This window comes from Schistocerca cancellata, chromosome 2 (assembly GCF_023864275.1).
Source record: "Schistocerca cancellata isolate TAMUIC-IGC-003103 chromosome 2, iqSchCanc2.1, whole genome shotgun sequence".
NCBI classification, from domain to species: domain Eukaryota; kingdom Metazoa; phylum Arthropoda; class Insecta; order Orthoptera; family Acrididae; genus Schistocerca; species Schistocerca cancellata.
The window spans coordinates 902453923-902479311 of NC_064627.1; the positions used below are offsets into that span (position 1 = coordinate 902453923).

The 25389-nt window shown below is 43.2% G+C and overlaps 1 protein-coding gene across 1 annotated transcript in view; it reads right to left on the reverse strand.

Annotated features, from left to right (window-relative positions):
* LOC126159673 (monocarboxylate transporter 12-like) overlaps window positions 1-24525 on the reverse strand; it is a gene marked incomplete at its 5' end in the record, with an annotated part of 113343 nt that extends 88818 nt beyond the window's left edge. Inside the window, 2 exons of the mRNA XM_049916567.1 lie at window positions 22505-22656; window positions 24473-24525. Coding sequence (XP_049772524.1) covers window positions 22505-22656; window positions 24473-24525 — 205 coding nt within the window. The remainder of the gene's footprint in view (window positions 1-22504; window positions 22657-24472) is intronic.
* Window positions 24526-25389: the final 864 nt, after the last annotated feature.

The following is a 25389-nucleotide window of genomic DNA, read 5'->3' on the forward strand; positions in this document are numbered from 1 at the left end:
TGCCTCACCTGTTTTGTGACCAGTTGCTTGTCCTTTTGAATTAACCTTGTTATTATATTTGCTGTTTTACTGTATGTATCTAAATTTTTAAAATATGATTGCCATTCTTGGCGTTACACCAAGTTAAACGGTTGTGCTATCACGTTTAATATATTTTTTTTATCACCTGTTTGGTGATCAGTTGCCTGTCATTTAAATTAACTTTTGCTATTGCCTTGCTGTCTGACTGTATGTTTGGTAATTTTTTTTTAATAATTGCCATTCTTCGTGTTAAAGGCCTTCAGCCGTGACTGTCGCTTCTTGTCTTAAAATTCTAATGTGGCAGTTGTATTTTAGCAGTTAACCTTTAAGACCTTGGTGATTTGTTTTCAATATTTTAATAATTGTAGTTTGTAAGTTGCAACAAGTTAAACAATTCTTAATTTATTGAGATTGAGGCCTTCAGCCGAGAAACAATTCTTAATTTATTGCCATTATTTTAATTTGTTGATGATTTTAAATAAATTATGTTTGATTAAAAAAAAAGCCAACCAATAGTAACTGATTGCAGCCCCGTCCACAATCGTAACCGAATCCTGCCTTCGTTGACCACCAGGTCTCAAATACGTTTACTAAGAAAGCAGTATATAGTGTAAGACGGCTAAGACATGCTCTAACGAGTACATTCACAACGGATAAATATATCGACGAATTTTATGAGGCCCGTAACTAATTTTTATCGTATGTAGTCGCCAAATTAATCTGTGGTCCGCTGTTTTAGGAATCGGATGTTTCGCTCCTAAGGCTACTGAGACATTTACTATATATACGACAGTCTAAAAAGTGAATATTGTTTATGTCGAATGTCACCATAATGCGTTTTACAGTAGTAGTGCAGTTGCTTGCGCGAAGAGTATTGGGACTGTGCCAAGATATCTTGGGCTGTCTTTGCAAACGTTATAAAAAAAATGTTCCAAAAACAGGAAATGTAGAGAAGAAAATACGCTATGTTATAAGAAGAGCAAGTGACGAGAGAAATGAAACTAATACTATATCATCAGTAACACACAATACAAATATCACTGAGATACATCTCGGAAGTACGTGAAGGATCAATCAAGCGAGTCTACTGCGAACACTACATTTCATTGCACTTCATTCTCTTCACATTTCGCTGCATCCACAGCTCCATTGCAATGACTTCCAAAATTAATAATAGTTTTCCGAACGTTATCTACGGAAAGTGCAAAGCGCTATGCCGTTTTTATGCAAAATTTTGCTTCAGGAAGAAGCGTCGTTTACAGACAATGGGCAAGTTATCTGCGCGATATGCACTAATTGGCAGTTGAAAATCCACCCTGACTCAAAGAAGTGGATAAACCAACGCTTTCGACGTCTGGTGCGAGTTTTTCAAGACCCGCGTCAGCGGTCTCTGTTTTATTTATGGGAATCTAAAATCTGTCAAGTATCTTGAGTTCTTAAGATATGTCACTGCCACAGTTATTGGAAAACATCCCGCAATACACAAGTCAATCAGTGTGGTACCAACATGACGGCTGTCTCTGCCACTCCGCACTTGTAATAACACACCCTCTTACTAAGAAAACTTTTGGTGAGCATTGGAACGGTCGTTCAGGAAGAGCAAAAGGGTATGCACGCCCACCAAACGTAATACTGATGTACTTTTATATGTGACAAAAATTGAAACAAGAGGTTATTAGGGGGCCTCTACGACTCCTGAAGGCATGTTTTGCCTCTTAACTCGGACCTATGCTGCCATTAACTCCAGATACGAAGATCATTTCAAAAGTCCTGCACACTACGCATGCGAGACTGTTACAGTGGCGTCATCAAGTTGAAATTCATTTCAGTTGTGAGCGATATTTTAGGCGTCGCAGTCCTGTATGTGTTTGCTGGTTAGCGTAGCTGTGGAATGAGTAATTCAGCTTAAAACGGAAACCGAAACGGACTCACGTCGGATTACACGTAGTGACCAGCGTTCTTAAACCAAAATCGAATCCCTACGTGGAAAGAACTCAACGGAAATTTACAAGGCTTTCAGAGAGATGTGTGGGGTAGTGTATTGGTAACACAATATCACTATGATTTGCTCGTTTCCGTGAAGGTCGGGTAAGCACTGAGGACAACCCAAGGAATGGAAGGGCAACAACTGCAACACACTACAGCTCTCAGGTTATTGGTAATGACATTTTGCGAAAAAAAACATGTGAGGGAATCGCATATGGGGCCAGAATGTCTGTCATTTTAGTTTAAAGTATCATGATTGAAATGTTAAAGATGAGAGAGGTTGCTGCCAGATGGGTTCGACATGATCTGAGTGGAGAGTAGAAAGCAGGTCGCAAAATAATAGCAGCAGTATTGTTTCAAAGTTATCGAACAGAAGGAGAACAATTTTGGAAAAGGATTTTTGCACTTTATGAAACCTGGATGCGAGATTTTGACCCAGAATTGTAGTCTCAGTCGTCACGATGGAAAGATTCCGACTACACACCAGAAAAAATTCCACCACCAAAAATCAAAGATGAAACTGATGATGACCTTTGAGTGTGACGTTAATGGAGTCATAGCTAAAATTAGAGTGCGCCAAAGTATGTAACTGGCACATATTATAAGTTGTCTATGCAAATTAATTTGCGCCAGAAAATTCGTCAAAAGAGGTGTGACTTGCATGGAGCTGGTGACCTCATTTTGTACAATAATTCAAGAACGCATATTACTGCACTAGTGAGAGAAACGATCCGCAAATATGGTTGGGAAATTCCTCCCCGCCCACCATATAGTCCTGATATGAGCCTACCAGACTTTGATTTGTTTTCCAGACTCCGTGGGAAGTGTTTTGATGCAATTGGTGAAGCTTCCAGTGAGGTGACTAGAGTAATCAGACAGCTCAATAAGGAAAGTGCCTATCCGGAATACAGAAGTTGCCAAAATGTTGAGAAGCTGTCATGAGGATGCCTGTAAAGATAGTTTGTAAAATAAGTTATTTTCTCGAACTCTATCGTACAGTGTGCAGATCTTTTTAAATGGCCCTCGCAAAATTCAACGTGCAGAATCGCTTTACAGCGTGTAGCAACGCTGTACATCAACTTTGTGAGTACTTAGTATGGCAGCAACGAAAATAAATACAAGGGCCGTGCCTGAGTTTCGTGCTTGTTTACATTTGGTGTAACAGAGCGAAGTTTGTGGACCCTGTTTTCCTGACGGTGAGACAATGGTTTGCGGCGCTGTTCTCTTGATACAATTTGATCAAGTCCCACACATCTACATGTACATCACACTCCGCACATCAGCGAATGGTGTATGGTGCAGGGTACTTTCTGTAGTGGACTGACCCGACAGCCAATCCACTAGGACGGGTAGCCGAAAGGCACGCGTTTAAGCTCACGCAGGCTGGCGTGAGGTCTGGAAAATGACAAGGAATTAGAGTAGCCAAAAATAGTACATAGTTTCTGGAATACTTAACTTTAATTCATAATTGGTGAACATCGGTCTGACGGTACAGGCATCCATAGATAAATAAAAAATGTGAATGGCGCCTTGCTAGGTCGTAGCAAATGACTTAGCTGAAGGCTATGCTAACTATCGTCTCGGCAAATGAGAGCGTATTTGTCAGTGTAGCTTCGCTAGCAAAGTCGGCTGTACAACTGGGACGAGTGCTAGGACGTCTCACTAGACCTGCCGTGTGGCGGCGCTCGGTCTGCAATCACTGATAGTGGCGACACGCGGGTCCGACGTATACTAGCGGAGCGCGGCCGATTTAAAGGCTACCGCCTAGCAAGTGTGGTGTCTGGCGGTGACACCACACTTTCGGCATCACTATCTGATCACTCTACCCTGTTACACTCGCGAATAGAGCGTGGGAAAATTGATTGTCGGTACGCCTCAGTATTGGCGCTAATTCCTCGAATTTTCTTCTCGTGGTCAATACGCGAGATGTATGTGGGGGAAAATAATATGTTGCCTGACTCCTCCTCAAAAGTGCTGTCCCCAAATTTCAATAGTAAATCTCTCCGTGATGCACAACGGCTCTCTTGTAACGTCTGCCAGTGGAGTTTGTTTAGCATCTCCATAACGTTCTCTCGTCAGCTGAACGATCCTGTGACAAAACGCGCCGCTCTTAGTTGGATCTTCTCTATCTCCTCTATCACTCCTACATGATAGGGATCCCTGATAGATGAACAATACTCAAATATCGGGCGAACAAGCACCTTATAAGTCAATTCTTTCGTGAATGAGTTACATTCTCTTAAGACTCTTCCGTTGAATCTGAGGCTGGTATCTGCTTTTTCCACTATCTGTCTTATGTAGTCATTCCACTGAGCGTCGCTCTGGATAGTTACGCCTAGGTGTTTTACAGCAGACGCTGTCTCCAGCTGTTTGTCATCAAGAGTGTAGCTGTACAGTAGCAGATTTCTTTTCCTATGGATGCGCAATATGTTACATTTATTTACGTTCAGGGTCAACTACCAGAGTCTGCACCATTCATCATTTCTCTGCAGGTCGTTCTGTAAATTCTGACTAGCTTCTGGCGTTGGTACTTTGGTATAAACAAGTGACTCATCTGCGAATAACCTTAAAGAGCATCCGACACTTTCTACTACATCGTTCATATACAGTATATTGTGAACAGCAACGGTCCTATCTCATTTACTTGTGGTACTCCGGATATTGTCTTAACATCTGTCGATTTAGCTCCGTTAAGAGCGATGTGTTGAGTTCTACCTGCAAGAAAGTCTGGAATACAATCGCAGGTCTGCTCCGATACTCCATAAGCTCGAATTTATTTCATTAAATGACAATGCGAGACGGTGGCAAATGCCTTACTGACATGAACGAACACAGCATCAGACTGAGCGCCGTTGTCCACAGTGCTGTAAATACCGAGCTGAGTTTCACAGGACCTCTGTTTGCGAAATCCACGTTGATTTTTGTAGAGGAGATGTTCATTTTACATAAACGTCATAATTCTTGAGAATAAAACATGTTCTATAAGTCTACAACAGATTTACGTCAGCTGTATGGGTCTATAATTGTGTCTATCTGTGTTACGGCCTTTCTTAAAAACGGGAATGACCTGCCTTTTTCCAGTCGATAGGTACCTCTCAATGCTCAAGCGATCTACGATAAATTACTGCTGGAAGGGGTGAAAATTCTTTAGCATAAAATTTATAGAATCTTACAGGTATCTCTTCTGCTCCTGAAGCCTTTCCACTGCTAAGCGATTGTAGCTGCTTTTCAATTCCGCGATCGGTTAGCTCAATATCTGCCATTTCGACGTTCATACGACGATTGAAAGGAGGGACAGTGTTACGATCTTTCAAGGTGAAACAACTTCGGAAGACCGAATTCAGTATTTCGGCCTTCTCTCTGTTACCTTCCGTTTCGGTGCCGTGGTGGTCGCTGAGGGAACGAATAGATAATTTTGACCCACTTACTGATTTTATATACGACCAAAATCTCTTAGGGTTTTTACTCAGGTCGGTTAACAACGTCTTACTTTCAAAATCATTGAACGCTTCTCTCATTGCTCTCCTTACGCTCATTTTCCATTCGTTCAGCGCTTCAGTCTGGAACCGCGCGATCGCTACGGTCGCAGGTTCGAATCCTGCCTCGGGCATGGATGTGTGTGATGTCCTTACGTTAGTTAGGTTTAGGTAGTTCTAAGTTGTAGGGGACTGATGACCTCAGATATTAAGTCCCATAGTGCTCAGAGCCATTTGAACCATTTGAAATGTAGCTTCACAATGTCCTTTGAGAAAGTTGGAAACGTCCGGGGGTGTCAATAGTGTCAAAGGTTGCCTCTTGCTCAGCTCACTATGAACTGTAGTCTTTGACCGTGAAATATGTTGAATCGGAGCCCCAAGGAAAGGGTGGCCTCAATGACGCCCTTTGTCCCACCCCCTGAGACCTTTTCGTGTCGATTGTGAGCGGCTGTGTGTCTGGAATGTTTTTCTCGTCCACCCGTAACCTAACCACGTGATTTTAAAGCTGGGCGTCGCGGTTCTGACCTCCATCCAACTGTCGCCAAAAAGAAAAAAAAAGGGCTAAATGTGGGTTAAAGTTGTGTGAACGTCCGCAGTGGCACCGAGTAGTATCGTGGTGACAATGTGACATTATTATCCCACCTGCGACATCACAAAAACTTAAAGAGTTGCGACCTTTTTTCTCATGTGTCGACACCTTGCTGTTTCAAGCGTCATCGAGCTCAAGGGTGATGTCGAAGAGCGCTACCCATTTGCACCGCTACAGAGGAATGTTGTAAGCACATTTGCGCCAAATTTAAAATTTTTGCGTCGCAGCGGTAGATAATTACGCGGTTTCGTAAAGCTGATCCTTTAATTGGGTTGCGCAATGTGCATAAATGACCTATTGGATAACGTCGTAAACTCCATAATGTTTTATCGCAGACTATGCTGTTGTTGTCTGTAGGCTGGAGGTCACGTCAGTGGTCTGCAGACACGCAGACATGCAGAGGACTGGTGCAGGGACTGGTAGTTGACCCTGGAAGTAAATATCCTTAAGTACTGCGTGTAAATAGGCAGCGAGATCCATTACTGTTCTCTCACGTTACTGACGTAAGGCAATTATTAGAAGCAATAAGAGGGGAGATGGAGAATTACCAGTGAATAGGAGACCGTTTCGGTGCGGGACCGTTTAGTCGGCTTGAGAGCGACGATTACTGTACCGGTCGTTACAAGAGAGACGTTGTATATTAAGGAGAGGGTAGCAGTTGAAATTTCGAGAGCGTACGTTCGAAGAAGAATGGGACAATGTATAATTTCTTCCAACATTCGTCTCACGATATAACCACAATCAGAAAGTCGGAGGTATGAGAAATCACATAGAAACGTGTACTCAAGCGTTCTTTCCAGGCTCCCATTTGCACAAATGAAACAGACAAATGGGAGATTATAGGGGTACGAAAGGTCTCCTCCGACACACACCTCAAAGTGGCGTGCTGTGTGTAGGCGGATATGTAGGTTTCATTTCTTATAGGCTTCCAGCAGAACTGAACGAAAAAAAGCAACAAAGTTGGAAGTTATTACTGTGGCACACTCCCTCTATTCTGTACGACAGTTCCTTACAGTAGTTGAGAACTTTTCTCAGTGATATGTTGTTGATTCCTACAATCATTCAAAATATATTTTCCTATTTTTATTAATCCTTCAGTTTCTTGTCTTGTTTATACATTTTGTAATAAGTATCCAAACGCAAGTAGCGTTGACTCCCAGGGTGACACAGATCCAGATAAAAAAATTAAGAAAAGGAAGTAGTGTGCTAAATCTGTTATATAATAATCAGTTTAACTTTAGAAAACGTAAAGGTATCAGAGAGACAGGCGTGACAAAGCGTTTAGTTATGAAAGCAAGACTTAAGAAATGTTCATAGGATTTGTCGAACTAAGATACACGTTCGGCAGCGTGAAAAGATGCGAGATGTTCGAAAATATGAGAAAAAGAAATTAAGCGTGAGCTGTAGGTAAAGATGGGTAATATCCAAATACGTATGAAAACTAAGACGGCCCTGCTCCCATAGCGCAAAGTGTAGAGGGACATAGATAGCACACTTACCGAATCCACACGACGGACTCATTTCGTGCTGGTATACCTACCAGTTCAGCTGTGATCGTTTCTCGGTTTTCAATGCTTGTTTAACCAAATCCTGTGCTGTTCCCCAAAGTCAACCTTAGAGTATGCGATGTACTAACCATTAATTTACACCTGTGGACACCTGTTTTTCGATGAATCCATATGACGGCTCGATCTCTGATGAGGACACATTCAGTGAGGTGTCTGAACGTCTGTGGAGGAATGGTAGCCCATTAATCCTCAAGACCCGAAACCAGAAAAGATTGTGATGTCGGAGGGAACAAAAACGTCTGAGAAGTGATGTAGAAAACTAGGTGGACTGTCAAGCAATGAGGAGGTTCTCTGCGGAGAGGACGAGTAAAGAAATATTTGCAAAACACCAGCAAGAAGAAGGGACAGGAAGACTGGAAATGTATTAAGACATCAGGGAATAACTTGGATGGTACTATAGGGAACTGTAGAGGATAGAAACTGGAGGGGTGGAGAGAGGTGGAATTTTTTCAGCAAATAATTGAGAACGTTAAGTGTATGTGCTATTCCAATATGAATAGGTTAGTGGCGCAAATGGTTCAAATGGCTCTAAGTACTAAGGGACTTAACATCTGAGGCCATCAGTCTCCTACACTTAGAAATAATTAAACCTAACTAACTTAAGGACACCACACACATCCATGCCCGAGGCAGGATTCGAAACTGCGACCGTAGCTGCAGCGCGGTACCGGACTGACGCGCCTAGAACCGCTCGACCACAACGGCCGACTGAATAGGTTAGTGCTGACCTCCTGAATTCATTCTGAGGACTGACGACAAATTAGTGAAAGCATTACCTGATATACTTAATTTTCTTTTCATTTCCTTTTAACACATTTCCTATGGTCATAAATTACGGCGAGATGACATTTTATACTACACGGAATGACAATAATGCAGCATCTGTACATAACTGTGAAAGATGGAACTCTTCTTATTTTACGCGTTACGTTGGCTGCAGTGCTCAAAATTTCCTTCGAAAGTTATAGTGGGGTAATATTCTTTCTAGAAAAGAAACGGGACGCCTCTCGCAGTCGTAAGGGAAGACTCCTCGCTCGTAGCATCGAGATCCTACTGGGTCTCGATCGTCGGAAAGTTGGTCCCAACGCGCCATCGGCGGCCCTCGCTGGGGACCCTCGTGGAATCGTGAAGTAGGCCAACGGGAGTCCTCGGCCACCACTAGGAGGTGGGGAGGCTCTCGGGGCGGCCAGAAGTTCTTCGGCAAACGGCAGTCGCGACCACTTCTGACGCAGGCAGCTGCTGCACCGGGTCACGTACGCTCGAAGTCCGGACGGCTTTACCTAAGCTACTGCGGCGGACTTCCCTGGAGTATCTGGCAACTGTCTTTGCAGGTCGAGTACCCGGTGGTGTGCATGTCGGTTTACAGAGGGCATGTTTAATAAATAGAAGATGAGCCTGAACTTAGGTGTCACTGAACAAAAGATCAGCGTTGGCGGGGATTTTGAGGTACGAGGCTGCAACTTGAGCGAAGAATGTTATCGATTGCGCGTAACTAATAGGCTCGTCTATCTGACTCCAGATCCCACAGCTTATCCTTCATTTAATCAAGCGAGCGTGAATGATTTCATAGGTTTTTGTTGTATCTTAGAAAAAATGGTTCAAATGGCTCGGAGCACTATGGGACGTAACTTCTGAGGTCATCAGTCCCCTAGAACGTAGAACTACTTAAACATAACTAACCTAAGGACATCACACACATCCATGCCCGAGGCAGGATTCGAACCTGCGACCACTGCGGTCCAGACTGTAGCGCCTAGAACCGCTCGGCCACCCCGGCCGGCGTATCCTAGGACATCTACTTTATCAGGTATATGGCTCATAGTTAAGTATGTGACATGAAAATAATGTTGACAATTCTATTTCATATGTGAAAAATTTGTAGTTGTTTCTACAGCATTGACAAGAATTTGTTTTAAATGACATCTGTAGAACATTTGTCGAGGCCTATACATGATGTTGGTATGTAGCTATAGCAAAACTGATACTTTTAAGTTCGAAGTGTTATACACGCAGGAGTTTCAAACGAAAACTGCTACAACTTGATTTGTTTGGGATGTGAAGAAGAGAAAAATGTGCCGTGAGCTCGAAAAGTTAGAAGTGGTCTGTTGTAATTTGGAATAGTTCCTGAAGAACGCGTTGGACACGCCAGCCGGAGTGGTCGAGCGGTTCTAGGCACTTGAGTTTGGAACCGCGCGACCACTACGGTCGCAGGTTCGTATCCTGCCTTGGGCATGGATGTGTATGATGTTCTTAGGTTAGTTAGGTTTAAGTAGTTCTACGTTCTAGGGGACTGATGACCTCAGATGTTAAGTCCCATAGTGCACAAACTACGATCATTCTATTCGAGCGGGGGTCTCCAATTATTTTATCCTAAGGGCTAGACTTCCATTAAGTTCCAAGGCCAAGACCAAGCTATGCTGTCTGACTAGTTTTCTTGAGGTCTGATACGCTAATAGTGCGCGGAGCTCCTCGGTACAATTCAGACGTTTTCCTGACACACACCGAGCGAGGTGGCGCAGTGGTTGGCACAATGGACTCGCATTCGGGAGGACGACGGTTCAATCCCGTCTCCAGCCATCCTGATTTAGGTCTTCCGTGATTTCCCTAAATCGTTTCAGGCAAATGCCGGGATGGTTCCTTTGAAAGGGCACGGCCGATTTCCTTCCCCATCCTTCCCTAACCCGAGCTTGCGCTCCGTCTCTAATGACCTCGTTGTCGACGGGACGTTAAAAAAACACTAACCTAACCTAACCTTTTTCTGACACATACCACTGCTGCCAGTGTTTACGAGCTGGCACTGAGTGGCACTACAGTAGTCATTACGCTGTGAACAGCTTATTCTTTGACCTTAAACTGTGAGCTTAATTTCATCTCATATACATTGCTACAAATATATATCACTCGAGAAGTTTGTTGTAACGCGCTTTCGCGAAACATTGTTACTTCCGTGCGTCAGAGCAAGTGGTCAGAAAGAATCGCGAGCTGCATATGCTATCAGCACTGTGGGGTATCTTCCCACCGCAACATTCCTCGCTACGCGGCGCCAATAGCGATAACCCCTTTGTGCCCTGTGGTCACCGCTGACATGGCCTAAAAAAAGTTGGACAGACTACTGTTAGTCATAACAAAATACTGTCCTGTTATACTGTACGCAAATATTCGTTTCAGAAGGAGACGGCGACTGAGATATTTGTAACACAGGGAACGAGGATGGATTCAACACCGCAATTTCTGTTGGCACTTACCGGCAAGTGCCCTGGTCATTTCATTGCCGCGGTGATAGCCGCTGCGTGTGTTGCGCTTTACATGTTGTTAAGACTACTTCCACAATATTAAATATATGACAGTGACGTCTTTCGGAGGGTAAAGAAGTTACGGGCAACAGAACAGCACCATCTTGTGGGAAGCGGAAACATGTACAAACTGAAAAGCAAAATTTAGTGGGACTAGTGTGCAAAATGGTTCAAATGGCTCTGAGCACTATGCGACTCAACTTCTGAGGTCATCAGTTGCCTAGAACTTAGAACTAATTAAACCTAACGAAACTAAGGACATCACACACAGCCATGCCCGAGGCAGGATTCGAACCTGCGACCGTAGCGGTCACGCGGTTCCAGACTGAAGCGCCTTTGACCGCATGGCCACACCGGCCGGCGGGACTAGTGTGTTTTAGACTACAATTACTTTAGTGGAGTCACAGAGTGTTTAATAGTGAGAATTTAATTTGATTAAAATTGTCTTAAAGATAAATCCAGTGTATTTGTTTACTCAGAACCCTTGAACTTAATACTATTAACTGGCATCACTTTGACTTTCATTTACTCAAGTATTACGGCCATGTGTACATTTTGCAATGAAACAATATCATCACTTAAAGAATACGATATAAAACGTTATTATGAGACTGAATCTTCTTATAGATATTCCAAATTTACTGGATGCCAATTGTTAGAAATGTATACATCTTTGAAATGCAGTTTGAAATCTCAGCAAATGTTCTTTAAGATAGTAAATACTTAAAAAGAAGCAGCAAATCGTCCTGGTTTCCACGCGGCTCACTCAGTAGGAACACATGGAAAACCATTTACTGGCGGTGAATTAATAAAGTATTGCACGATTGCGGCAGTTAAAGAACTGTGTCCGGGAAAACCATCAGTCCGTCAGCATTCACTGTGGCTTGAAAAGTAAATGATATTGCCGAAAATATATTAACTCAATTGTGTGAGAAAACTCGACACTTAGAGTGGTTCTCTACTGGTCTGAATGAGTCAACAGGTGTTACAGGTACTGCAAAGGTGCAAACTTTTATTCGAGCGATAAACAAAAATTATGGTGTGAGAAGAGCTTCTTGACGTTAACAGCATCTACGGCACAGCCACGGTAGATGAAATTTTTAAAGATGTAGCAAATGCGGTTCAGAAAAACTCTCTTCAGTGGAAACAAATGAGGTATATCAAAATCGATGATAGCAACAATGTGTGGAAAAAGCGTCGTTGCTCTCGTATCAAAGGCGGTAGAAAATGACGGTGAGTGAGAAACCATTAATCGTACCTTGCATTGTGCCGGAAATGCTCAGATACGTCAGAAGTTTTAAAACCAGTCATATCTGCTGTTAATTATATAAGATCATATGTTCTCAGTAATCTCAATTCCACGATTTTATTGAAGAGATTGAAGATAGTGCCTTATCTCATTATACTGCAGTACAGTGGCTTAGAAATGAAAAAGCACTGACGTGATTTTTTGAGCTGCAAGCAACAACTGAAAAGGAGAAAATCGTCTGCTGCCTGATTTGTACTCTCATATTAAATTGTCTCGACAAAAAAATTGGTTTTGTTTCAGTCTCAAATGAATAAAAAGTGTTTCACGCATTTTAATAAATGCCACACATTCATTCAGCAATCAGGGACTCCATTCACACGGAAATTGTTGATTTGCAATGTAGCCATTATAAAATAAAAATGAATGTAAGATTAAAAATAAATATTTAAATTCATCATTGCTGAAATTTCTTAAGAGCCTTGCACTCACTCAGTTTGATCTGATGCAAAAGTTTGCTCGGGAATTTTTTTCCACTCTCGGCACCACTGTGGAGACAAGTCTCCAAAATGTAATATACAAAAAATACTTGCAGACCTAAACTAACTAATGAGCATTTGAAGTCGCTGGTGATAATTTCCACTACTAAACTTGATCCACAACTGCAAACATTTATAAGTAAGACGTTACAGCTACATAAATCTCGGTCATAATTACAATGATAAATTTTCAGGAAACCTCATGTAATTACTTGAAGTTAAAATGTTCAGCTACATTATACACGCGTGTCAGTTAACCTGTATCTCATTTTGTCATAAAACAAAACCTGATTATATACGTATTTTGTATCATTTATTTGCGTTGTAAATTTTACTCTGTACATTGTTACTTCTCTTAATGAGCATGATTCGTTCCTGAATCTTACTCGTAACTAACACTCGTTAAGTGAAACACTGTTTTCCGTAGGAGTCCTTGTAAAATAGGTCATTGCTTTCCATTCCGTAAGAATAGGTACTCAAACAAATTTGTAATACAGTTTTGTATTCTTGTATTTACAGTATAGTACATCCTATTTTAGAATAAATGTATCTAGATATTTGTTTATGCTTATGCTTCAAAATTTGTCGGAAAAGATACATTGAATTATTGTCAACTGAAGTCGTAGTGGTTTTTTACCTTATGGGTATCTTCAATGAAGTCACGTTAGTTAGTTAACTACGACAAATCGGAACTGTAATTCATAAGCAGATACTGCAAGTGAAAGGGCTCCCATGCGTCGACGTGAAAAGGGTCTCGGTACATCATTGCAGAGAATTTGCATCGTCGCTGCGAGGCGTATTGCGATCAGTACTACAGCCGACTGAACAAAGTATTAACCGCAGCTTCTACTTCACAGAGCGGTAATTTATAGGAGAACGCGTGGCTTAGTTTTTACTTATAGTGGCCAAAGAGCTCGGTCCAGGCCAGAATGTAGTTTCTAAAATGATTATTAAAGGCTCTTTAAGAGAAACGTCGTTCGTTATGTGAGTCAGTTTCTTATATTTTCTTCTACTCTTTGTGCGAACCACTCGTTATGAGGGGATCTTGATAAGCAAGGTTCGACTGTAATAACAGAAAGAAAATACTGCGGGCCGGATACCATGCACGTCTAACGCTTCACAGCGGGCCGCATTGACTGTGTTCGCGGGCCAGTGTTGGCCACGTTTGGAGCCCCTGTATTAGAGTAATAACAGGCGCACTTTGAGCATTCTATGGAGGCGAACGCAAAAATCGACGTGTTCACAGTAGTGGAGACAGAATAGGTTGTTAAAAGGTTTCAGTTTTCTTAGTACTGTGCCTTTCTGTGAATCGCGATACTTATATTTGCTATAATTATGATAACTTGCTCTAATCACTTTCAACACGTAGATAAAATCTCTCATCACCGTGCCAAACGTAAGTCTTCGGTGAGTCGCTTCGCTCTCGACCAGTAGTATTCGTTTGCGGGTGTTGGGACATGTGGTCCTCCTCGTTTGAAAGCAGTTCGCAATTATTGTTGGCCCGTTGTTGTTCCGACTTGCTATGGGAATGTCAAAGGGGCACTTGGTGCTGTGTTACGATGCTGAACATAGCTGTATGGTGGAAATCCACGTAAGAGGCATTACAATACAAAAGGAATCGGTTGAGAACAGTTCAATTTATTTAGTGTGGCGAAAGTTAGTTTTGCGTGGAGAGGTTAGTTTGCTAATGTTTATTTGTATTACCCAGAAACCACGGCGTAGTAAAGTTTTCTGTTCTCTTCATTGCTAATATAATTCTCGTTAAACTCACTTCTCAGGACTTCTTTTGGTAGAGAATCAGTTTACTCCATGTCTTTAAATATACCTGAAAGTGCCGCACTCGCTGGTCGCCATCTTGTTGTCTTACGTACACTGATCACATGAGTCAAAGACATTTTGACAAATAAACATTCGGCAACCGAGAAGCAACTGAGAAATAATAGTGGTGAATAGAAATTCTCTGTATGTTAATTAGGTTCCTGGTGCTGTCAAAAGGTAAGTCGTCGTGTGCTTGATTGCTGACTGCTCCTAATTGTAAAACAAGCTGTGTTGCGTCTCGTCACTTATTCAGTGCCATGTTACATACGAAGGGAATGATCTGTCTACTAATTAACTGTGTTATACATTCTGAATTTATGAGTTCGAAAGCGAGGCGACTGCCTTATTGCAAAACTGGACGCTATAAGCAGAAGGCTAACACAAGTTTAAAAGTGACCTGTTGCATTCACGAACCAGTACCCTTATTTTCTGCCTACAAATGTTAATAATGCAGGCTCCGATATCTTTTCGTTGGCCTGACTTTATGAAAATGTATGCTATGTGAGTATTTTTCATTTAATTCATCGATTAGATCGCATTACTAAGTTTCTTTCTCGGGCATTAGCAATATGACTTCTATATATCATCAAACTATCACTGTCCATTTCACTCCACCTATGAGAGTAGTCTGTGATTCTTCAGACTTACGTAAGCACGCACGCACGCACACACACACACACACACACACACACACACGCACACACACACACACACACACACACACACACACACCTACCTTCATTTTGGTATGGAGATCTGTCACTACGTCATGAACTGAAATTCTATCTCAAGTAAACTACTGTACTTTCTCCCTCTAAAGAAAGTTAATACGATTATAATAAATATGTATCAGCTGTGGATGAGACTCTGGTCGGTTATTTAGCTGAAACTACTAAAGAAACATTTCATACTCCTTTTGATTGGAACCTATGATTGTGTGAAACTTCCAGAGGTAAGAATATATGTGGCGTATTCACGGGAGTGTTCCAAAAGGAAGTAGTGTGTCACGAAAGATTTATATTTTCGTTTTATCAGTTTGACCAGAAATGTAAATGCAGCGGTAGTAAAATTCTCCCAAGTCAGTGGTGCTTTGGACTGAGGAACAGTTTATTTTAAAACTTTAAACGTCACCAAGTATTTTGAAAATCATCTGCACACGATGATATAAACAAAGTGTCGACGCTTAAAACGAGTTCAGTGTATGTAGATTCCACTGTAACTTTTTTTTCACTGTTTTGTGTACTACTGTTGATTGCAGTTTATACATTCTATACCCGCTTTTCAATATTTATTTGGTACAATAGAATCCTGGAATATTGAAACAATGGATTCAAGGGTTAAAAACAGAGATATACCTAAGCAAATCAGGTAAGTGGATGTTTCTAACCTCAGTATGCTTAAAAGGATCATCGAAGGATAATCGTGCCAGGTAGCTGGTATTTACCTGGACGTTACTACCATTGGGGGAAGTGTGGTAATTCTATCACGTAATGTGCCATTGTTCCATCAGATAGCGACATTCCTTGCAATAGTCACGATGTGACGTACAGTACTAGGGGGTAAACGCCAATATGCAGCGAGTACACTGTTTCAAACAACTAGGCTGATGAACGGTAGCAGGATGTTTCAGTTGTGATAATCATATAATGCTGTTAGCATTAGCCGACTAATTGGTATTGATTCAAGCATTGTTCAGTACAGAAAAGGCATTAGGCTTTAAACTCTGCGAGAGCTAATTTCTCTTTTATAATGCATTCATAATTACTTAATTTTTCAGCCATTTCTGAACGAGGCAGACGATAAATAGATTTTTAGTTATGAATATGTTTGGGGCTGCTTATCTCTGTTTGAGACATTTCATAATTCATTTAGTACATGAAAAAACCATTAAAATGCAGTTGTTTGTTTTCAGCACTAACTTATATTCGTCGCACAGCTACGATCGAGGAATTCAGAGAGTGTTCAACATTTGTCAACTTCATGTTTTCAATTTTCGTCACTTATTTCATTGCAATGGAACATTAGCTACTATATATAATCAATGAAGGAACATATGCAATAGTTTTTAAATAAAGTGCTCGATTAATAATATGTTTTGCATAGGCACATGTGGGTTAGAGAGACTTTCGCTCTCATTTAAGTATATGGCCGAAAGACTCAGCGTCGAGGAATTGTAAAACGAACCCTGTCGTCCAGGACCATGTGACAGAAAGAGCGCAGAAGGAAATTGTATTGGTTTTATGTAAAAGAATTTAACGTTTATTATGTAATGGCTATTATTCATACTTTATTTAGAATGTGAAAGTGGTCAAGCTTTGATTATTTAAATATGTTAAAATGTAAAATAATGTAGAATAAGCTGTAGCCAGTCAGATGGACGGCTTCAGGAAAGGGAACAGAGAGAGTCTAGACACCAAGGAGGACAGTACAGTGCTGGTGGAGACGCATAAACGGACAGTTCTGGTCTAGACAAAAAAGGGTACAGTTCGGATTGCGACGCGAAAGCGGACAGTCAATCTTTAGGTAGCTAGGAAGTGAAACAACTTAGAAAATTTCGTGTTGTGTGGTACCGATGGACTTATTCTCTGAGCGGTGAGCAGCCGCGCGCCTGGTGTCAACTCTAACTTTTCGTGTAGATAACGAGGTGGATTATTTGACTTGTATTTTGCGATGAGATTGTGAGAACTGTGTCAGATGGATATGCGCTCGAGTGTAACAGTAACTCTAAATACGACCACTTTCGCCGCACCGATTTAGACATCTGTTGTACCAATTTTTCAGTACCCTCGTCATAGAAGGACGCCGCCTGTGCTTTCTGCCTATTCTCTACGCTGATCTACAGCTCGTTGTCTGTGCCAGAACATTGTCTTCACAGCTAGCGGCTCATGTGAGCAGATATGAAACCCAGGGAGAGTCAATTACGGGGCCTGCCATGGGTGATCAAACACTTCCCATCGAAAACGCTGCAGGTGCATCTTCATTGCCGCTTCAGAGTGCGACCGAGAATTGTCATGCAGAAGGAACGTACGACGTCAGAAGAAATCACATTCCAGGCCCGCATACTTGCCAAGAGACACTATTCTTTTAAGCATCTTTACGTGCTTATTGTGCGCACAGAACTGAAAAGAGCGACGTGACGCGATCGACGGGCATAGTAGAGACACTGCCCAAGACGTCTGTGCAAAGCTTCATCGGATGTGTGGTTTCCATTTAGCACCCTACTTCTCAAATATCCCTTGTATTTCCTTCTTCATGACAATGCTCGGCCGTGCACTGCAGCTGGAACCAAGGCACTCCTACAGCGTTTTGAATGGGAAGTGTTTGATCACCCTCCCATACAGGCTCGACTTGCCTCCGTCCGATTTTCACCTCTGCACTCAACTGCCTCTGATTTTCACCTCTTCTCTCAACTGAGCTGCTGACTAGTTTTGGCACAGACAACGAAATTGCAGACCAGCGTACAGAATTTTAGGAAATCATAGGTGGTTGCCTTCTATGAAGAGAATATCGAAAAGTTGGTAAAACACGATGACGTCTACGTTGAAGCAGCGACTATGTAGATAAGTAGCTGGAAGGTGTGGCTATATGTTAGGAGGAAAACATATTTTACTTTCACTTTGGTTTCCATTTCACGACGATCAGAGGTTAAAAAAATTAGTCCCCGCACTTAACAGATGTTGACAATCGCCTTAATGAACTGCTTAATCCTCTTGTTAGTATCTGTGATGAGGAAACAAAACTCGTGGAATAAATGTGTCAGAGCTTCTTTTTCCCGGCATAGTGCAATATCTCGGCATGGCATGGACTCAATAAGTTGTTGGAAGTCCTCTGCAGCAAACATTGAGTCATGCTGTCTCCATAGCCATCCCTAATTTCGAAAGTGTTGCCAGTGCCGGATTTTGTGCATAAACTGTCCCGTGAATGTTCAGTGGGATTCATGTCGATCTGTGTGGCCAAATCATTCGCTCGAATTGTCCAGAATATTCTTGAAACTAATCGCTGACACTTGCAAGCCGGTGACATGGCGCATTATCATGCATGAAAATTCCATCGTTGTTTGGAAACATGAAGACCATGAATGGCTGCAAATGGTCTGTAAGTATGAAATTTCCTGGCAGATTAAAATTGTGTGCCGGACCGAGATTCGAACTCGGGACCTTTCCCTTTCGCGGGCAAGTACTCTACCATCTGAGCTACCCAAGCAAAACTCACCACCCGTCTTCACAGCATCAGTTCTGCCAGTACCTCGTCTCCTACCTTCAAAACTTCACAGAAGTTCTTCGTTCACAGCTTCAGTTCTGCCAGTACCTCGTCTCCTACCTTGCAAACTTCACAGAAGTGAAGGCGGGTCGTGAGTCTTGCTTGCGTAGCTCAGATGGTAGAGCGCTTGCCCGCGAAAGGTAAAGGTCCCAAGTTCGAGTCTCAGTCCGGCACACAGTTTTATTCTGTCAGGAAGTTTCATATCAGTGCACACCCCGCACTGTAGAGTGAAAATCTCATTCTGGTCTGTAAGTAGCCTAACAGAACTATTTCTATTCAATGGTCGCTTCAGTTGGACCAAAGAACCCATGTAAACACAGTCTACACCATTACGGAGTCCCCACTAGCTTGCACAATGCCTTCTTGGCAACTTGGGTTCATAGCTTCGTGGTGTCGTGCCACACTAACTCTACCACTACCTCTTATCAACAGAAACTGGGACTCATGTGACCAGGCCATAGTTTTCTAGTGGCTGGCTCTGAGCACTATGGGACTTAACTTCTGAGGTCATCAGTACCCTAGAACTTAGAGCTGCTTAAACCTAACTAACCTAAGGACATCACACACATCCATGCCCGAGGCAGGATTCGAACCTGCGACCTGTAGCGGTCGCGCGGTTTCAGACTGTAGCGCCTAGAACCGCTCGGCCACTCCGGCCGGCCCTAGTTTTCTAGTTATTATGGTCCAGTCGATATGGCTACAGGTAATATAATGTTAGTCGTGTGCTGCCATAGCTCATTAACGCCAAATTTTGCCGCTCTCTCATAATGGATACGTTCGTGGTGCGTCCCACATTGATTTCTGCGGTTACATCACTCGTCTGTTAGCACTGACAACTCCACGCAAACGCCGCTGCTCTCAGTCTTTAAGTGAAAGTCTTGTCCATGGTGAGCGGTAACGCTTAGAATTTGGTGTTCTCGACGCACACACTCTTGATATTTTGGATCTCGGACTATTGGATTCCCCAGCGATTTCCGAAATGGAATATCATTTGCTTCTACCTCCAACTACCACTCCGCCTTAAGGCTCTGATAATTCTCGTGTTGCGGCCGTAATCTCGTTGGAAACCTTTTCAGGTCATTCACCTGAGTGTAAATGACAGCTGCGTTAATTTACTGCCATTGCATTCCTTGGGTAAGCTATAATACTGCCATCTGCATGTGTTTACCGCTCTCCGATGACTATTGTCACGTCAGTGTATACTTAAGCTGGTATCAGTAATATTCTTTTCCGTTGTGCGGCCGGATCATAGCGTAATCTTGACACGATATTTCCGCGGTCCAACTGGCCGCCATCTTCAGGTGAGAGTGCTGGGACACGAGCTCGCCGGAACTGACTTCTCAGCGCGTGCGGCTGCCCCTATATAGGCCGCAGAATGTGCCGTAACTGTCCTCTAGCGCAAGTAAATGTACCGCGCCGCCATTGGTGGAAACAGGCGAAATCGACATATCGCTATCAAAAATTAAAAATTATTCCGACGATCGAAACACAGACCGTTGTTTTTTGAAGTCAGATAAAACCGGTTTCCAAGTCTTACTTAAAAGATAACCCTTGTCTCTATTAATAAGATTATCAGATAAACAAATCTCTATGGATTCTTTTAAAACACAGTCCCAATAGCGAGATGCAGCGGCAACCATTTTGTCTCGTCATACAGCATTCTATGTCCCTCTGTGAGACAGTGCTCCACCGCAGCAGATTTCTCAGGTTGAAGCAACCGTGTGTGCCGCCGGTGCTGAACAGATCGGTCCTGAATGGTCCGGATTGTCTGACCACAATAAGCCTTCCCACAGTGGCAAGGGATCTTGTACACACCGGGTACGGGGGTGTTGCAGACGTTGGCAAGAAGAGCTTATACCACTTCAGATGGAGAAAGCTTGACACAAGAACTGCACCATCTTAAGGTTGTGTTCAAGCAGAATGGCTATACAGATAAACAGATCCGTTGTGCTTTCCAGTTTGGACCTTCGCCTGAACCACCAAAAGGTACCTGAAAATCGGTGGCTTTTCTGACTTTTGCTGGGAGCATATCCTCGAAGACAGGAAAAATTGTAAAAAAAATATCATATCAAAAGTATTTTTAGTCCGCCAGCCAAGATTAGAGTGCTTCTTGGGTCTGTTAAGGATGACTTGGGTTTGAGGACGTTATGATCCTGCTGCACACCCGAGAAGAATATTATCAATTATTACTGACAAAACTCTACCATGTGGTGAGCAAGAAGTATGAGACAGGCGGGTGAAATACCCTCAGACTTCAAGAAGAATATAATAATTCCAATCCCAAAGAGAGCAGGTGTTGACAGATGTGTAAATTACCGTACTATCAGCTTAATAAGTCACAGCTGCAAAATACTAACACGAATTCCTTACAGACGAATGGAAAAACTGGTAGAAGCTGACCTCGGGGAAGATCAGTTTGGATTCCGTAGAGATATTGGAACACGTGAGGCAATACTGACCTTACGACTTATCTTAGAAGAAAGATTAAGGAAAGGCAAACCTACGTTTCTGGCATTTGTAGACTGAGAGTAAGCTTTTGACAATGTTGACTGGAATGCTCCGTTTCAAATCCTAAAGGTGGCAGGAGCAAAATACAGGAAGCGAAAGGCTATTTAAAATTTGTACAGAAAGCAGATGGCAGTTATAAGAGTCGAGGAACATGAAAGGGAAGCAGTGGTTGGGAAGGGAGTGAGGCAGGGTTGTAGCCTCTCCCCGATGTTATTCAATCTGTATATTGAGCAAGCAGTAAAGGAAACAAAAAAAAATTTCGAAGTAGGTACTAAAATCCATGGAGAAGAAATAAAAACTTTGAGGTTCGCCGATGACACTGTAATTCTGTCAGAGACAGCAAAGGACTTGGAAGAGAAGTTGAACGGAATGGACAGTGTCTTGAAAGGAGGATATAAGATGAACATCAACAAAAGCAAAACGAGGATAATGGAATGTAGTCAAATTAAGTCGGATGATGCTGAGAGAATTAGAATAGGAAATGAGACCTTAAAGTATTAAAGGAGTTTGGTTATTTGGGGAGCAAAATAACTGACGATGGTCGAAGTAGAGAGGATATAAAATGTAGACTGCCAACGGCAAGGAAAGAGTTTCTGAAGAAGAGAAATTTGTTAACATCGAGTACAGATTTAAGTGTCAGGAAGTCGTTTCTGAAAGTGTATGTAGTGTAGCAATGTATGGGAGTGATACGTGGACGATAAATAGTTTGGACAAGAAGAGAATAGGAGCTTTCAAAATGTGGTGCTACAGAAGAATGCTGAAGATTAGATGGTTAGATCACATAAGTAATGAGGAGGTATTGAATAGAATTGGGGTGAAGAGGAGTTTGTGGCACAACTGGACAAGAAGAAGGGACCGGTTGGTAGGACATGTTCTGAGGCATCAAGGGATCACAAATTTAGCATTGGAAGGCAGCGTGGAGGGTAAAAATAGTAGAGGGAGAACAAGAGATGAATACACTAAGGAAGGATGTAGGTTGCAGTAGGTACTGGGAGATGAAGAAGCTTGCACAGGATAGGGTAGCATGGAGAGCTGCATCAAACCAGTCCCAGGACTGAAGACCACAACAACAACAACCCGGGAAGGCCTTCGTAATCACTTCAAGTCGTATCGGTTTCCACGGTTAATGTTATGGTACACCCACTCAAAGTAAGGAGGCTGGCTGAAGAGACGACGACAGGCAGCGGCGGCGCGACTTACCAGAGTCGATGACGGCGTTGTCGCCGAGGTGCCTCACGGTGTAGAGCAGCAGCAGGCCGAAGGCGAGCTGCAGGCCGCAGGAGAGCAGGTGCGCCAGGAAGCCGGCGGCGCACACGATCCAGCCCCAGCCGCCCTCGGGGTAGTAGTGCTGCCTGGGCGGCGCGCCCGCAGACCCGCACGCCTGGCCCGAGCTGCGCCGCGCCAGCTGCTGCTGCTGCTGCTGCTGCTGCTGCTGGGCCAGGTGGTGGTGGCTGCCGCCGCACGCGTCGCGCTCGCACGCCGCCACCGCTCCGAACCACGAGTCCTCGTCGTCGTACACAGCTACGCCGCCGCCGCCGCCGGCTCCGAGCGCGCCCGTGCTGCCTCCCAGGAACCGCTGCTGGCTACCACAGCTCTCTGTCGACAACCAGGAAACAGTGCCGAGGTGAGCCTCCACACACTGACGCGATTTGTTGCGTCAGATATGTCATTAGCTTTCGAGGTGTGGTCATAACATTTTCATCATAATTTCGATTAAATCAAGTTACTTAAATGGTTCAAATGGCTCTGAGCACTATGGGACTCAACATCTTAGGTCATAAGTCCCCTAGAACTTAGAACTACTTAAACCTAACTAACCTAAGGACATCACACACACCCATGCCCGAGGCAGGATTCGAACCTGCGACCGTAGCAGTCCCGCGGTTCCGGACTGCAGCGCCAGAACCGCTAGACCACCGCGGCCGGCCAAGTTACTTAAATATTTTTATATATAAGAGAAAATAATTCGCCTAAGTAATCATACGACTGTATTGCCCCACAGCCCCATCTTCCAAATATACCTCGCCAGAACACATAAACTGCTCCTACGTGCATCTCACGATAAAGGTAAAAGCCTCGAAATCGATCATGGAAGAATAAAATGAACATCATTTAGTTAAAGTCTCAGTTTCTTTTCTCCAAATTCACAAAACAATGTTGAAACGTGTGTGTGAAATCTTATGGGACTTTGTAAGGTAGCAGTATTTTCCACCTTACTGTAATATTATAATTGTTGCAAAGACGAATTTAATATCGGTTATTATATTCGGCAACCAGCCTATTGAAATTAATATAGGCAGTATCAGACGGCATAAGACGCGTGTCAACTTTACGAAATTCGCATGTTGCATGAAATCGGGGTTCAGGTGATATTTTCACGGAGTTCGGCTGGAGCGGTCGAGCAGTACTGCTGAAAGGCAGGGCAGAGGGGTGCGGAAGCTTACAACCGACCATTACGAGTCGGCATGCGAAAGCGTCCCACTGGGGAAGACGCGCCGCCAGAGCAGGCAGGTACCCCTTGCGCGGACAACTGAGGCAGGCCTTCGATGGTCGGCGCCTCGTTGGCGCTGGGCGTTACGCCGACGCCACTATGTCGAGATGAGCTGGCGCCTAAGGGAGCCTTCCCATGAATCTTAACGTTTTCTGGGGCTTTCTAAGAAACGTGATTAAGCTAGTGCAAGGACCTTTTCCCGTGCGAGGGCGAACAGATAGACACGATTGATGGGTTCAATTTTGAACGGAGTTTGTTTGTTCCAGAACATTCTAGGCGCAGTAGGGTGCAGAATGTTTTAATTGGCTGGAAGAAGCCAGGAAATAATAGTGGGAGCAAGCTGTGCTGGTCTAGAGCCACGGGATTGGCCAGTTCGAAAAATAGCGTGGGGTGCTGATTTTTGCAGAGGAAAGATTTTGAATCTGTTATCGAAGAGAAGCGTCTTAGCTCCTGTAGCGAGCGGATGTCGTGCTTTCGGCTCTGCTGTAGAAGAGTAAATTCTTTTCAGTCTGCTGTGCAGAACCTAGAATAAGTCTGCCAGCTGCAACTGAAACTAGTATTAAGTTAGGGGTACTGTCATGCTTTACTGTTAGAGACAGGCTGATTCCACTAATTACGGTTGGGAATACTGTCTCACAGGAAGCATACACGAGCAGAGCAATTTCCTTGAGCCACACTTTATTAAAGACGTTACTGGATTCCGCCTTTGGGCTGGTGAGTCCCGTCTTAACGAGTGCGAGACGATTGGAAAGAAAGCAGAATTAGCTTTTGAATAGGAGTTTACGAACAGGAACCATGTTCGCGTAAATAAATTCATTTCTTTTACAATTGAGTCTCCTCGACGACGCAGACGCCATCGGCAGCTTGCTGACCTGTCCACGACGCTGCATTTGGTAACGTGATGCTCAGCTTCGGCATTTAATCCGATATTACGCACGCCTGTGGTTAGCAGAGCTCAGTTTTCCAGCCACGCTCTTATTCAGAGTTTGTTAATTGCAGTAGGTTTGTCTGACATATTTTATGCCGTCTGACAAGAGGAGAGAGTAGCAAATAACAAGCGCAGATGCGTTATCCGAACTTAAGAGTTAGTTTTGGAATTTAAGGGCCATTGCCACTGCTAGCTTAATTTTATCACTTATAAATGTGTGTCATAGTTCAGTTTGATGTAAGGAAGATTGTTATTCAATAAATGTATTCAATGCTATCCTTGCTTGTTTAGTAGTAATCAGTTCCCTGAACACTATTTAGTTATTAAATATTAATCAAAATTAGTGAAGGGGCAGTTTTAATTAACAGGCAGGGTCTCATAACAGGCCTTCAGCCAGAGCCAACGACCCGATGCAGTAGGCAAAGTGAACAAGTAAAAGCATTCTTGTTAAAACCCCCCGACATTTGGCTGACCCGCCTAGGGTCTGTAATCATCATTATATTGAAAGAAACCCCTTCCAACTTAACTGCTAAGGTCATCAGTCCCTAAGCTTACGCACTACTAAACCTAAATTATCCTAGGGACTAACACACACACCCATGCCCGAGGGCGTACTACCACCTCCGCCGGGACCAGCCGCACAGTCCATGACTGCAGCGCCCTTGA